This window comes from Podarcis muralis, chromosome 17 (genome assembly GCF_964188315.1).
Source record: "Podarcis muralis chromosome 17, rPodMur119.hap1.1, whole genome shotgun sequence".
Classification (NCBI taxonomy): domain Eukaryota; kingdom Metazoa; phylum Chordata; class Lepidosauria; order Squamata; family Lacertidae; genus Podarcis; species Podarcis muralis.
The window spans coordinates 4,186,422-4,201,117 of NC_135671.1; the positions used below are offsets into that span (position 1 = coordinate 4,186,422).

The following is a 14,696-nucleotide window of genomic DNA, read 5'->3' on the forward strand; positions in this document are numbered from 1 at the left end:
TTCCTTTGGCATAATAATAAGTGTTCAGTTTTGACATAATAGTGAATCATTAAGCAAGCAGAGTACATATAGTATCATAAAATGAAGACTACGAGGGCATACGCAGCAGGAAGTTCTCCTGTGCAAACTTCCTTCCAATGGCTTGCCAGTCTTGACCAGGAAAGCATCTGGTAGACTGTCCTCAGTGTACATGTGCACATGCACACCAACAGAGAGGCAGGCAGTACAGTGGTACCTTGGGTTAAGAACCTAATTCGTTCTGGAGGTCCGTTCTTAACCTGAAACTGTTCTTAGCCTGAGGTACCACTTTAGCTAAAGGGGCCTCATGCTGCCGCCGCGCAACTTCTGTTCTCATCCTGAAGTAAAGTTCTTAATCCGAGGTACTATTTCTGGGTTAGCGGAGTCTGTAACCTGAAGCGTCTGTAACCTGAAGCATCTGTAACCCGAGGTACCACTGTATTGTTCTTCCAAATGAGGATGCCATTTCCATAAGGTCCTGGTAGCCTTTAAGATGGTGTCTTTATTCAGCATTGCAGTTGATGTAGCATCTTGATTGATTCCTGTTTCAGTTTAGGATTCATGAAGATCAAGATAACGGCATGGCCAGAGGAATATGCAGCAAGCACATTAAACAAATTTATTGTTACCCAGTCATCTTTAATGTCCATCAAGGACAGGACTATGTTCAAAAACTCCACACAAAAACTGGATACATAGAGAATGGAGAAAGAAGCCAGAGCTTTGATGGCATTCAGGTGAGCTTCTGTGCTGACATCCCTTGCGCTGTTTTGTAGAAGATTTTTGTGCCTCCACAGGGAAATTAGCACTAAGACAGATGAGGACAAAAAAACCACAAAGGAAAAGAAATCTGGAACAATATAAAGATGGATGAGATACTTACAGAAGTCAGGCATTACATTTCCCGAATTACTGTTATTGCTTAGATGTGATTCAAATAATCTACATTTAGACATGACAGTACTGCCTGTTATTGTGACAGTGGTGGTGATCGCAGAGAAGACCACAGTCCCCAGAAGCAGCCAAGGCACCAGCTCAGGGACTCTCCGCTTCATTTGCAGGAAGAGAGGGTGGGAGAAGTTAGCGATTTTTACGCAGTACAAAACACTGAGCCAAGCGGCAAACCAAAGGTCAGCAGTATTAACAAACAGCCATGAGGCATCAAATGCAATAAATACGTCCCTCTTCTGAAAAGTGTCCTTGAAAAAGAGGAAAAAAATAGCCGTCAGTATCGCAATGGCAAGAAATGCAAATCTGAACAAGCCAAGACAACTCAGGATCATGTCGGCTGGGGATAGTTTTCGGCTTCTAAACCAGTCAAGGAAGTTAACGATAGCAATGAATCCATTTCCCACCATTCCTGTGAAGGTCACAAAAACGAGAAGGACAAAGTTGAACAATTCAAGTAAGGTAGACATCTTTGTAAGTACAAAATAACAGTGTTTTTCCCCACTGTAATATGTTAAATTTGCACCGTCTGTTACTGATGCTGCCCTTTATTTATTTGAGCAATGTAGAAACCGTCTGTGTAGATCGGGAAGCTGAAGAAGAATTTCGATTTGATATCCCGCTTTATCACAAGCCGAAGGAGTCTCAAAGGGGCTAACAATCTCCTTTCCCTTCCTCCCCCACAACAAACACTCTGTGAGGTTAGTGGGGCTGAGAGACTTCAGAGAAGTGTGACTAGCCCAAGGTCACCCAGCAGCTGCATGTGGAGGAGTGGAGACGCGAACCTGGTTCACCAGATTACGAGACTACCGCTCTTAACCACTACACCACACTGGTAGAGAGTGAAGGGAGCTATTTTTATTTGTTGATTCTGTTCAGATGCAAATCACACCTGGAAGCATTCTTAGTAATTCAATATCATCTCTTCTGATATTTGCAAAATCCGCAGTGGTGCTAAATATCATATTGGCACCTGGCTTAACAAAGAATGATATCATTCTTTGTTAAGCCTGTTGTAAACAAAAACTGCTCCCTTTCCCTTATGAGGTACAGTGGTACCTCTGGTTACGTACTTAATTCGTTCTGGAGGTCCGTTCTTAACCTGAAACTATTCTTAACCTGAAGCACCACTTTAGCTAATTTGGCCTCCCGCTGCTGACGCGCCACCGCAGCACGATTTCTGTTCTCATCCTGAAGCAAAGTTCTTAACCCGAAGTAATATTTCTGGGTTAGCGGAGTCTGTAACCTGAAGTGTATGTAACCCAAGGTACCACTGTACACAAGAGCCCTTATAGAGTCCTTTGTAGGTTCTCCATCGGTAGGAGAAAATAACAGAGGCCAACCAGAGAATATTGAGAAGCAAAGCAGCTAGTAAGCCTGATCTTTATTAAAGCTGTTGCAACAGGATCTCCCCCCACACACAGGACAGAGGAGGAGGACACCAAACCATGAGCACAAGCCCTTATATAGACTTTTCAACTGCCCACCCTGGAGCCCAAGACCACCCCTCCATACATCATACATACCGTATTTTTCGCCCTATAGGACGCACCGTCCCATAAGGCTCACCTAGTTTTTTTGGGGGGGAAATAAAGGGGAAAAAATTATTTCCCCCCCAGGCGCGGGGCTGGGGCGGGGGAGGCCCGAGCTTCCCCCGACCCCAGCCCCCAAACAGGCAGCTCTCTGCAAGCTGTAGGAGCCCAGCGCTGGCTGGGGAGTGCTCCCGCTGCTTGCGGAGAGGTCCGCGAAGCCTGGAGAGCGAAGCCTCTCCAGGCTTCAGCGAAAGTCTGCATTCGCCCCATAGGACGCACCCAGATTTCCCCTTCATTTTTGGAGGGGAAAAAGTGTGTCCTATAGGGCAAAAAATACAGTACATCACAGAAGGGGTGTAGCCCAAGACCAACCCCCCAGTACATCAGAGAAGGGACGGACTACAACAGAAATCTGAGTGCGTTTTTAACCTGTCTGCCAGGTTACCTGATTGGATTACCTGGGCATCCTGGCCACTCTTTTGTTATGATAACTACTCAATTCCTGAATCCAGGTCACAGGCTTACTTTATTCATGTCTTAACTGTGCCCTTGAGACAGGATTTGTGAGCAAAGAGACAATGAGGAGGTTCCCCATTTCCTTTGACCTTGCAGAGAAATATTTGAGGACAATTTGGAAGAGACAAATGGTTTCAGAACTTTTTCTGTGAGGTTTCAGACATGTGGTTTATACATTTATGTATGTGCTTGCTTGGTACATTTATGAATATATATATATATATATATATATATATATATATATATATATATCTCCTTAAAATTCTTATAACAAGGCAGATGCCAATGTGATATTTGGCATCCGAAGAAAACCGGGGTGTTCAAGTTGAAGATCCACCACACACAAAGGCTGATTTCCCCACTTTCAGCTCACTCTTTCTATTCTCATTTCAATGTTGCTTGCTCTCTTTGAGGCATATATTCCACAAGTGAATTGACCATTTAAGGAAAGGGTCATAGACATTAAGAAATGCCAACAATTTTACAGCTCTGATTATTCATACGCCAGCCACCTCAAAATGTGTAAATTGGAGAACGTTAATATGGCTATCTGATAGCAAAAGATGGAACTGAAGTGTAACATTAACTGCTGGAATGATTGCTGTTCAGTTTCCACATAAATCATTAAGCAAACACAGTAAACACCAGTGCTTTTTTCTGGGGGGCACTCTAGGGCAAACAAAGGGAGTGTTGGTGGCCCATACACCCACAACATTTATTTGGTTGGTGCTTAGCACCCAAATCGTGGGGCCTTTGATGCAACTTCTGATGCTTTGTGGGGCCTCGAAAGTCAAATCAGAGGCCTCATAGGGCCTTGGAATCCATATCCGAGGCCTTGCAGGGCCTTGGAGATATTGTCCGAAGCTTCACAAGGCCTCCAATGCAACTTTCGGGAGAAACTGGAAGTTGTGTCCAAAATTTGCATCGAAGGCCTTGTGGGACCTCAGAGATCATGTCTGGTTTCCCCCAGAAGAAACTTTGGACACAACTTCCAGGGGTCTCAGGTGCCACTGTGGCGCACATGACGTAATGTGACACCGTGGCGTCACGTTGTAACATGAAATTATGATGTCATGTTGAATCACATGCGCCGCTGGGCACACATAATTTGGGGCATAAGAGGGTGTCCCTGCTCAAGGGTACACAGTACCAGAACCTTTGCAACAGAGTATAAAAACAAAGGCAGACTTCAAGGTCATACCTGGCAGAATGGCATATCCCTCAGAATGACACAATGGGTCAGTGAGTCTAATCGGTGAGTGCATCTGGCTGTTAACCAGGAGATTGGTGGTTCGAACCCACCCAGGGACAGCTGTGGGCAGGATTCCTGTACTGCAACGGGTTGGACTTGATGCCTCTCAAGGTCACTTCCAACTCGACAATTCTAGGATTCTATGTCTGCAAGGGCTTGGCAGTCTTATGCAGCAGAAATTCTGCTAAACTGTGTCCTCAGCACATGCATGAACCTGCTCACTCACAGGCAGACAATATAGTTGTGGATCGAGGGCCTGACCCCCGCTATGTGAAATAAACACACAAGGACACGTGATATAAGGTTGATGGGCAAGAAAAGGCCACAACTTTATTGATTACAACAGTGAAAAGGTATTGGCTTAGGCATTGGATGACTATAGGAGGTGGGTTTATTCAACAGTAGGTAGAGCCTGTTGATGCCAATCCAACTATAGGCTCACCCCCTGATGTCACCAAGGGTCGTGCCATGGCCTCCCGCCAAGCAGGCATCGGACGGAATACACGACCGCCAGATTCCTTTAACGGAATAACCCACGGTAGATAGCATAGGCGATGGCCACACCTAGCCCTTGACACACATGAATCCAGTGCCTAACCTACCCACCAATACCACAAAAGTTGTGACGATTGCTACGAGGTAGGCGAAAAAACCAAAAAGCCTAATGCCAAATGGAAAAATTCCTACCAGGCCCCCCAGACAACCGGGGCGACCAACCTAAGGTCCACAGCAAGGCCAAAAAACCTAGACCCTGAGCTAAATGGGAGTGGAGGGTGGGTGACTCGCTGCAGGATGACAACAACTGAGGAGGAGGCAGAGCTGGAACCGCAGCATTAAGCTGCTAAACACGCCCCCCGGAGACACCTGGTTGGCTGCCTCCGGTGGGCGTGGGCGCCACCCAGGTGAGGAGGGGCGGGGGCTAAGGCCCCCGGCCAGGGGCGGAGCTCGGGCTCCCGCCCACAACCACTCCCCTCTCTTCCAGGGAGGAGAGTCTTTCTTGCAAAAGAGAAGGCAGAATTGGTAGCGAACAGAGAGATAGGCAGCATTGTTCTTGCAAATGAGGATGCCACTTCCAGAAGGTCTTGGTAGCCTTTGAGATGGTGGCGTCATTCAGCATTTTAGTTGATGTAGCATCTTGACTGATTCCTGTTTCAGTTTGGGATTAATGATGATCAGGATAATGGCATGGCCAGAGGAATATGCAACAACCACATTAGTAAGAAAAAGGTGCATCCCAATGCCTTGCATGCCATTCCAAGAGAAGAGCACTGCCATTCTTTCCACAAAAAAGCTAGATACATAGAGAATGGAGAAAGAAGCCAGAGCTTTGATGGCATTCAGGTGAACTTCTGTGCTTACATCCCTTGCACTGTTTTGTAGAAGATTTTTGTGCCTCCACAGAGAAGCTAGTAGTAAGATGGATGAGAACAAAAATATAATGAAGGGAAAGAACTCTGGAACAACATATAGAAGGATGGAATGCTTACAAAAGTCAGATGTCTTCATTTCTGAGTCAGTGTTATTGCTTAGAAGTGATTCAAATGTCTTGCATTCAGACATGAGTCTAATGGTCATTATTGCCTTGATGGTGGTAGTGATTGCAGAGAAGACCACAGTCCCCAGAAGCAGCCAAGGCAACAGCCCAGGGAATCTCCGCTTCATTTGCAGGAAGAGAGGGTGGGAGAAATTGGCAATCTTTACACAGTACAAAATACTGAGCAAAGCGGCAAACCAAAGGTTAGCAGTATTAACAAATGTCCATGAGGCACTGTATGCAATTTGTACGCTCCTCATCTGAAAAATATCTCTGAAAAAAAGGAGAAGAATTGCATTCTGTATACCAATTGCATGAAATGCAAATCTGAACGAGCCAAGACAACTCAGGATCATGTCGGCTGGGGATAGTTTTCTGCTGCTAAACCAGTCAATGAAGTTAATGATAGCAATAAATCCATTCCCCACCATTCCTATGAGGGTTTCAATAACCAGAAGAATGAAGCCAAACAATTCTAAGAAGGTAGACATCCTTCTGAGCCCGAAGTAAAAGTGTTTCTTCCAGTGTAATATTAGCACAATCTGCTGCTTATGCTGCCTTGTATATGCGCAGTGGAGAGCAGAATACGTCTGCCTTCTTTCAAGACCAGAACAATTTGCAGGGAGAGGACCGAGCTATTTTCAGTTCTTGATTTTACTCAGATGCAAATCACACATGGAAAAATTCTAATCCTAAATCTATATCATATTTTCTGCTGTCATATTTGCAAATTCGACAGTGGTGCTAAATATCCTCTCTGCATCTGGCTTAACAAACAATGATAGATGATTCTATTATGATTTCTATATTTTGATTATTGTTTGTTCACCACTATTTAACATCTCAAGATTGTCCTCCTCAATATTGGATTCAGAGCACCACCCACATGTGTAACAGCCTGCTCCAGCCAGCCAACATGGCAGCTGCCCTTCACTCCCCACCTGGAGTTCTCCCCACTTCCTGATTCTTCTTCCCAGAAACCCCTGCTCTCAAAACCTCTCTTGTAAGACCCCTCTTCCTGTGGTGACATCTTACCCTGGTAACCTCCCTCTGTGCCTGGTAGAGCCTTCTGTCTGGTTGATGCCTTCCCTTGAGGGACTAATGGCTGACATCAGCTGCATTGTTTCTTCAATGTCCCACCATCACCAGGCTGGCCCCATGAGAAAGATAGCCAGTGTTATTCCTTGCTTAGTCCAGGAATCCATGAACACTGACTGTGCTGGTCCCGTGGGTTACCCGAGAGGCGAGGTCCAAGTCCGGTCCATGGTCAAAGGTGCAACGTGGAGGCAGTCCGTAGTAGCTGAAGCTGGGTGCAGGGCAGGGAGCTAGGTGAAGTCAGGAACAGGCTTGCAAGCAGGGAGCAAGGGTGGGTCAGCAGCTCAGGCAGGAAAGCAGGACAGGGTTCAGGCAGGAACTAGTAACCAACAGTGTTGCTCCCACAACTTGGAACTGGGGCTGGCCGGCTTTTATCTGCCCTGAGGCATAGGACGGCCCCAATCCTCTGGTGAGTCGCCTCTCCTGACCTGGAGGCGAGCACTCCTCCTGCGGGAACTTAGTTCCCTCCAACTCTCTGCCCTGAGCCTCTACAGCTCAGTAGAGGCTGGAGGGTTACCGGACCCAGAGGCAACCTCCTCTTCCTCTGACGGGGCTGAGAGTGGAGCAACTGCAGGCAATGGGTCCTCCATCACCTCAGGAGCCAGAACAGACTCAGCTGGTGCCTGCACCTGAGGATCCAGCACAGGTGAGGACCCTTCAGGCTCAGGCTCAGGCCCCAGCCCCAGCTCAGCTGGATCTGGAGGCGGGGAATCCTGTGCAGGCTGGGATCCCTCAGGTTCAGCATCCGAGTCTGAATCCCAGGCCATCACACCGACCCTTCACTGAATGTAGAGATTATGAGGAGCCCCCCCATTTATAACATTATTTTAAAACTTCATTTTTTAATAAAGAATTTCCTTAAAACTACCAACCTAACCTCAAGGGCATACCCAGCAGAATGGCATACCCTGCAGAATGACACAATGGGTCAAGGGAAGCAATGGGTGAGTGCATCTGGCTGTTAGCCAGAAGGCTGGTGGTTCGAACCCACCCAGGGACAGCTGTGGCCAAGATGAGCTTCGGGGTCCCTTCCAACTCTACAATTCTAGGATTCTAGGATTCTATGTCTGCAAGGCCTTGGCAGTCATGTGCAGCAGAACTTCTGCTAAACTGTGTCCTCAGCACATGTGTGCACCTGCACACCCACAGGCAGGCAATATAGTTCTTGCAAAAGTGTTGGCAAAATTGGTAGCCTTTAAGATAGTGGCTTCATCCAGCATTTTAGTTGACGTAGCATCTTGAGTGATTCGTGTTTCAGTTTGGGATTAAGGAAGATGAGGATAATGGCATGGCCAGAGGAATATGCAACAACCACATTAGTAAACAAAAATTCCATCCCAATGTCTTGCATGCCCGTCCAAAACGAGAACATTGCCAATGTTTCCACAAAAAAGCTAGATACGTAGAGAATGGAGAAAGAAGCCAGAGCTCTGATGGCATTCAGGTGAGCTTCTGTGCTGACATCCCTTGCAGTGCTTTGTAGAAGATTTTTGTGCCTCCAGAGAGAAGTCAGTAGTAAGATGGAAGAGATCAAAAATATCATGAAGGGAAAGAAATCTGGAACAACATATAGAAGCATGGAATGCTTACAAAAGTCATATGTCTTCATTCCTGAGTCAGTGTTATTGCGTAGAAGTGATTCAAATGTCTTGCATTCAGACATGAGTCTAATGGTCATTATTGCCTCGATGGTGGTAGTGATTGCAGAGAAGACCACTGTCCCCAGGAGCAGCCAAGGCACCAGCCCAGGGAATCTCCGCTTCATTTGCAGGAAGAGAGGGTGGGAGAAGTTTGCAATTTTTACACAGTACAAAACACTGAGCAAAGCGGCAAACCAAAGGTTAGCAGTGTTAACAAATGTCCATGATGCACTGTTTGCAATATATACGTTCCTCATCAGAAATTTATCTATGAAAAAGTGAAGAAGAATTTCATTCTGTATCCCAATTGCATGAAATGCAAATCTGAACAAGCTAAGACAACTCAGGATCATGTCAGCTGGGGATAGTTTTCTGCTGCTAAACCAGTCAGTGAAGTTAATGATAGCAATAAATCCATTTCCCACCATTCCTATGAGGGTTTCAATAACCAGAAGAACGAAGCCAAACCATTGAAATAAGGTAGACATCCTTCTGAGACCGAAGTACAAGTGTTTTCTCAAGGTAATGGGTAATATTAGCACAGTCTGCTACTTATGCTGCCTTTTATATGAGCAGTGAAGAGCAGAATACTTTGCCTTCTTTCGAGACCAGAACAATTTGCAGGGAGAGGAACGAGCTATATTCAGTTGCTGATTTTGCTCAGATGCAAATCACACATGGAAAGATTCTCTTCCTAAATCTATATCATATTATCTGCTGTCATATTTGCAAATTCAACAGTGGTCCTAATATCCTCTTTGCATCTGGCTTAACAAAGAATGATAGATGATTCTTTTACCATTTCTATATTTTGATTAATGTTTGTTCACCAGTATTTTTATTTTTAATCCATCTGAAAACAGAGATGTTTATCAAATGATTTAATAAAATTTATTGTGTCTGTGAGGGAAATTGTTCTAATTGGTTAAAGAGATAAAGCAGGGTGTTTAATTATGTAGGCCAATAGGTGAAATATTTAGAGTAGTATATTTTCTTTAAAAAGTGGAAACCAGAGGAATTAAGAACAAGGAAGCTGTGCAATGGTATGTGCCAATATGGACTTTTTCTGTGGTTTATTTCTGTAGATCATGACGCCAATAAAGTGAGATGGTGATGAGAGCAACATTTGGTGGAAAACTCAGAATGCGTCTGACCAAACACCGGATAGATCCGCTTTGAGGACCTATTCTGTGGTAGTGAGTGAAGAAAAATCTTTTTTCTCTGCCTCCATTGCGTCAGGAACAAGGAGTCATCCCTGAAGGTCACTGGATCCACCTATCACGGATTTATAACAGTTGGCCTTGACACCAGACTTTTGGGTGGGGTGGAGAGGTTTAAAGGAGAAAAATAAAATGGTTTGATGTGAATGAATTTTGGACTAGGGGGAGTTGAGGGTTTAGTTATTTTGTTTATTTGTTAAGCAGGGAATTTGAGTATCGCTTTGTTTATTATTAGAGTTTTTTAATATAAATGATATATGAAATGTTAATGTATAATATTATTCCCCCCATTTTCCTCCCTATAGTAGTGTGTGTGTTTGTGTGTGTGTGTGTGTGTGTGTGTGTGTGTGTGTGTTGCTGTACGTCACTTGGAGACCTTTGGATGAGAAGTGACTAATGTTTAATAAATGAATGAAATGAATTAATGCTTCGAGTGGTCAGGGGCCTTTTAACCTCTGGCCCACATGAGGAGAATTTAGACTAAACGATGGCCCATGGTGAACAATTTGCTCAGCGCTTCACTGTCAGAATCACTAAGATCTGTTCTGACTTAGACACTATTGTGGAGATTATGTTTAATGTCACACTAAATGCTATATTTTAGTAGTATTGTATTCAAGAATGTAGGCAGTATTTTCCCAGATGGCTGGTGTTTGTCCACTCAAGGCTGTGGCACGCTACCTTGTTTTATGTCTGGATCACGAGTTAAATCACAAGGCAGTGATGAGAGAAGCTATATGTGATGGCCTGGGATTCAGACTCGGAGGCTGAACCTGAGGAATCCCAGCCTGCACAGGATTCCCCGCCTCCAGAACCAGCTGAGCCGGGGCTGGGGCTTGAGCCTGAAGGGTCCTCACCTGTGCTGGATCCTCAGGTGCAGGCATCAGCTGAGTCTGCTCTGGCTCCGGAGGTGATGGAGGACCCATTGCCTGCAGGTGGCTCCACTCTCAGCCCCGTCAGGGGAAGCTGAGGTTGCCTCTGGGTCTGGTAACCCTCCAGCCTCTCCTGAGCTGCAGAGGCTCAGGGCAGAGAGGCGGAGGGAACTAGGTTCTCTTAGGAGGAGTGCTTGCCTTAAGGCCAGGAGAGGCGAGTCACCTGTGGGCCAGGACTGCCCTAGGCCCCAGAGGAGATAAAGGCCAGTCAGCCCAGTCCCAGGTTGCGGGAGCAACATTGTTGGTTGTCTGTTCCTGCCTGCACCCTGTCCTGCTTTTCTGCTTGAGCTCCTGACCTCACCTGACTGCCTGCCTTGGACCCCGCTTCAGCTTTGATGGACTGCCTCCATACCGCACCCTTGACCTCAGAATGGACTCGGACCTCGCTTCATGGTTAACCCATGGGACCAGCATACTATATGTCTTTGCTAGTGTTTTATATACAGATGAAGCTGCTTGCATCACACAGACACACATAGAATGCCGTGTGGTGCTTGGTCATTGAATGTTGGCTGGTATGCGGAAAGAGGAAGAGGGAGAAATAATATTTTGATTTTATTTTTAGTTGGAAAGCTACTTTTTAGTAAAAGAGGTTTAAAGGCTCACACTGGCACCAGAGTGAGGCAGTTTGTGAGACAGAAACCAATATCTTTTGTAATGTAAACATTTAATACTAAGTCCTGCAAGTAAAGCCTTATAATTACTTGTGTTAAAGAAGTTTGATTTCTGCGCAAGAGTCAGATCAGAGATCTTCTACTGGCACTATAACTAATAGCAATAGTTGATACAGATCCACCGGATGTAGCTTGGGTCTCTGCTTGTCCAGTGCTAATGGATACTTTCCAATGCGGTAGGATCACTGGAATTGTGAGATCTACTACACGTGTGCCAGATCCTTGCCCTTTATGACTCATTGAAAGGGCCAGCAGGGGATTGGCTGAGTGGGTGAAGGGAGTGGTCAATGCTTCCTCCCTCTCCACCCCAATAGAGTTTATTAAAGCCTAAAAGAAAATATACAAAAAATAATATCAAATATATTTTATGGTGCAAAAAGATAAAAGAAACTAAGATAAATAAATACAAATACAAAGGGGGGAAAAGAGGAAAGAGGGGGAAGGGAGGGCTTCAAAATAATAGAATCATAGAAGGAACTCTGGATAGATCTACACTCATAGTGTGTTATTAAAATGTGACGCCAGAGTGCAAGCCACCAACAAGGGGAAACTGCCATTGAACCTTACAGAACGTTCAATTTAATAATGTTTAGAAGATCAATGTAGATCCACCCTCTGTCAACTATAGTTTAATTTTTTAAAAAACCTTTGCTCCAAGGCAACACCAAACTATTCTACTTTATATAAACGAGTATTTTCTTCACTCCTCAAGCCCAAATGTGATAAGTTCCTTTTCCATGCAAAAAGTCCACAGAGCGTTTCCAATCGTTAATCAATATCAGCAATGATTTTTCTCTAGTTAAACATGTTAACTTTGCCATCTCAGCCAAGTCCAGGAATTTCAGCAGCCGTTCCTCTGTAGAATGTGTCAGGGACTAGACTGAGGGAGACGAGACGGAGGAGGAATGGTGAAGATTGTCCCCCTTCCTCCTGAACTTCCCAGAGAAGAGCAAGGCAGTATTGAAGCACAGCAGTGGTTTGAAGAAGGTCCCAGCTCAGAGACTGGTGAACAGAAGAGTTGGGAGGTGTTGGGAGAAGAGAAGGGGGAGCTAGAGCAGCCAGCCAGGGCCGTCTTACCCATAGGCGCTAGGGGTGCAGGGCACCCAGGTGCCGGGCTCTCAGGGGCGCCAGGTCGAGAATCTGGGGCCCAAGAGTTGAGTCTGGGGAAGAGCCCGTCCATCGGTCAGAGCACTGCATCAGGCTCTTCTGCTGCGGGTGGCTCTGTGCTGCAAGTTTGGGGGCGAGCAAGGCAGCGAGGCACTGAGGTGGCCAGCCAGCTCCACCCTCCTATGCCCCTGGGCTTGGTGTAGGGCCATGGAGAGGCCTGCCCAGTGCACGCTGCTTACACCATGAGGTGCCCGGCTTCACTCTGTTGCCAACGCCAACACCTCGGGCTGGTTTGTTGCTCTGGGCTCCTCTGCTGCTTGCATTGGTTGCCCAACCCCCTAGGCGCCTGACAACTCAGGGGAACATTTCCTAAAAAAAGGTTGCACCCCAGCACCGCATATGCTTAAGACAGCCCTGCAGCCAGCTGACATGTTATCACTGGAGAGCATTTCTGAGCCCCCTTCTCCTATAACTCAGTGTGCATCGAAAGTTGAAGAATGAAGGGCTCAGAGACAATGAGCCCCTGGTGGCCACCATAATGGGAAGTGCTGTTACTAGGAAGAGAGGGGGGAGGAGCTCAGTTGGAGCAACTCTATTTTTAGGAAGGCTGCATTCTTTCATCGTTCTCTGTGAATTATTGAATAAATGGCTTGGTAAGAACTCTTATCGTTTCTCTTCGTTTCTCTGATTCTGGGCTGCCCCGTGGGAGGGACTTGATTTCCCCAAAGCCTGACAGTGGGTAATGATGAATCTTGCCATCTTTATGCGTATAAACACCTTTATACATTCTAAATTATTTTGCCGGAGTTAAATACCAATCATATGCCATTTTATAAAAATTCTGTTTAAGATCATGACGTAGTGTAATTTTTAACCCTTTAGTCCGCATATGTTCCTACTGTTCCATCTCTATATTTTAACCATTTTTTGCCCATTTAATATACATTATTTAAGTTGTTCTTGCATTTCAAATTTCAACAAATTTTAACATGTTCATCTGTGCATAGTTATACAGATCAAAATCTTTCTTTGTTCTATACCAGAAGTTTTTAAAATTGAACTTATATCTCTCTACTAGATGCGAAAACCACTCAAATCTATAACCTTCCACTGTCAACTATTCCCTGGTTTTAACTTTTGATTGATTGATTGAATTTGTATACCACCCAAGTCCCACAGGTCTCAGGACGGTCACAATATAAAACCACAAAATACATAATTTCCTGGATGCAACTGTAGTCATTCTTGCTAGGTCAACCATTTCTTTTTGCCGGTCACTTCTTTTCCATAGAGAGCTTCTTGTGGTGAAATCCATAAAGGTGTTGTCAGGGGCTCAGGAGCAGAGGCGCAGGGGAGAGAGGAAATGGAGAGCGAAGGGGAGGAATCTGAGGGCAGCGGAGAGCAGAATGACAGTGACCCGAGAGATTCCATGAGCCTCTCCAGTGAATCAGAAGATTCCCAGAAGGGGGCGCCGATGGCCAGGGCAAGGGGGGTCCCAGGGGGGACACACCAGAAGCAGGGGGCCAGCGGAGACTCCCAGAGCAGTAGCTGGAAATCAGGACCAGCTTCCCCACCGGAGCGTAGTGGTGGGGAAGAGTCCCATAGGTCAGGGCCAGTGTCTCCTCCGGCAAGCAGGGAGGAGGAGTCAGGCCCAGCTAGCGTTCCCGAAGAGGGGAGCAGTGACAGGAGCAGTATAACGGTCAGAAGGAAGGTGGCAGGCTGGGCGCGCGCGCCAAGTTCAAATGTACAGGCGAGCCGGACAGCAGGAAGCCCGGATTGGGAACCAGGTCCTAAAGCCCGCCGGAGGGAGGGGGAAGACTCGGGGGAGTCAGCGTCAGAAGAGTCTAGAAAGGGGAAAGCCCCGACGGACAGGCGGACCCAGAGGAAAAGGGAGCAGAGAAAGAGGTGGAGCAAGGCTAGGGTCTTAAACTGGTGTCTGGGGGGAGGAGACTCAGACGGAGCTTCAGCGGTCTAGCGTTTAAGACGTAGAGCTGCGCGCCGTGGCTGTAAATGAAAAACTGGACTTCAATAAAGACTATTTAATATAGCAACGGACTGGCGTTGGTCCTCTGTGAGCTGGGACCTGAGGCAGCCCTGACAGGTGTCTTTGGGCATAGCCTAGATTCTTAATATGGTGTGTCTAATAAAGTGATTTTTGAAATCCAAATTAGCTTGAACTTTATTGTACCACAAATAAACATGCCATGCGAACCTTCAATCATGCCCTT

At 46.0% G+C, this 14,696-nt stretch overlaps 2 protein-coding genes across 2 annotated transcripts; both read right to left on the minus strand.

The window, feature by feature from the left end:
• Window positions 1-5,376: 5,376 nt before the first annotated feature.
• Window positions 5,377-6,291, minus strand: LOC114588003 (taste receptor type 2 member 8-like). The gene has a single exon (XM_028712918.2). The coding sequence runs from the start codon at window positions 6,289-6,291 to the stop codon at window positions 5,377-5,379; it is 915 nt and encodes a 304-aa protein (XP_028568751.2).
• A 1,799-nt stretch (window positions 6,292-8,090) lies between these two features.
• On the minus strand, window positions 8,091-9,023 carry LOC144326005 (taste receptor type 2 member 8-like). The gene has a single exon (XM_077921592.1). The coding sequence runs from the start codon at window positions 9,021-9,023 to the stop codon at window positions 8,091-8,093; it is 933 nt and encodes a 310-aa protein (XP_077777718.1).
• Between the last annotated feature and the right edge of the window lie 5,673 nt (window positions 9,024-14,696).

What these genes read in the sequence shown, in the direction of transcription:
- LOC114588003 (XM_028712918.2), bottom strand. Translation starts at nt 6,291, where the DNA reads ATGTCTACCTTCTTAGAATTGTTTGGCTTCATTCTTCTGGTTATTGAA.
- LOC144326005 (XM_077921592.1), bottom strand. Translation starts at nt 9,023, where the DNA reads ATGTCTACCTTATTTCAATGGTTTGGCTTCGTTCTTCTGGTTATTGAA.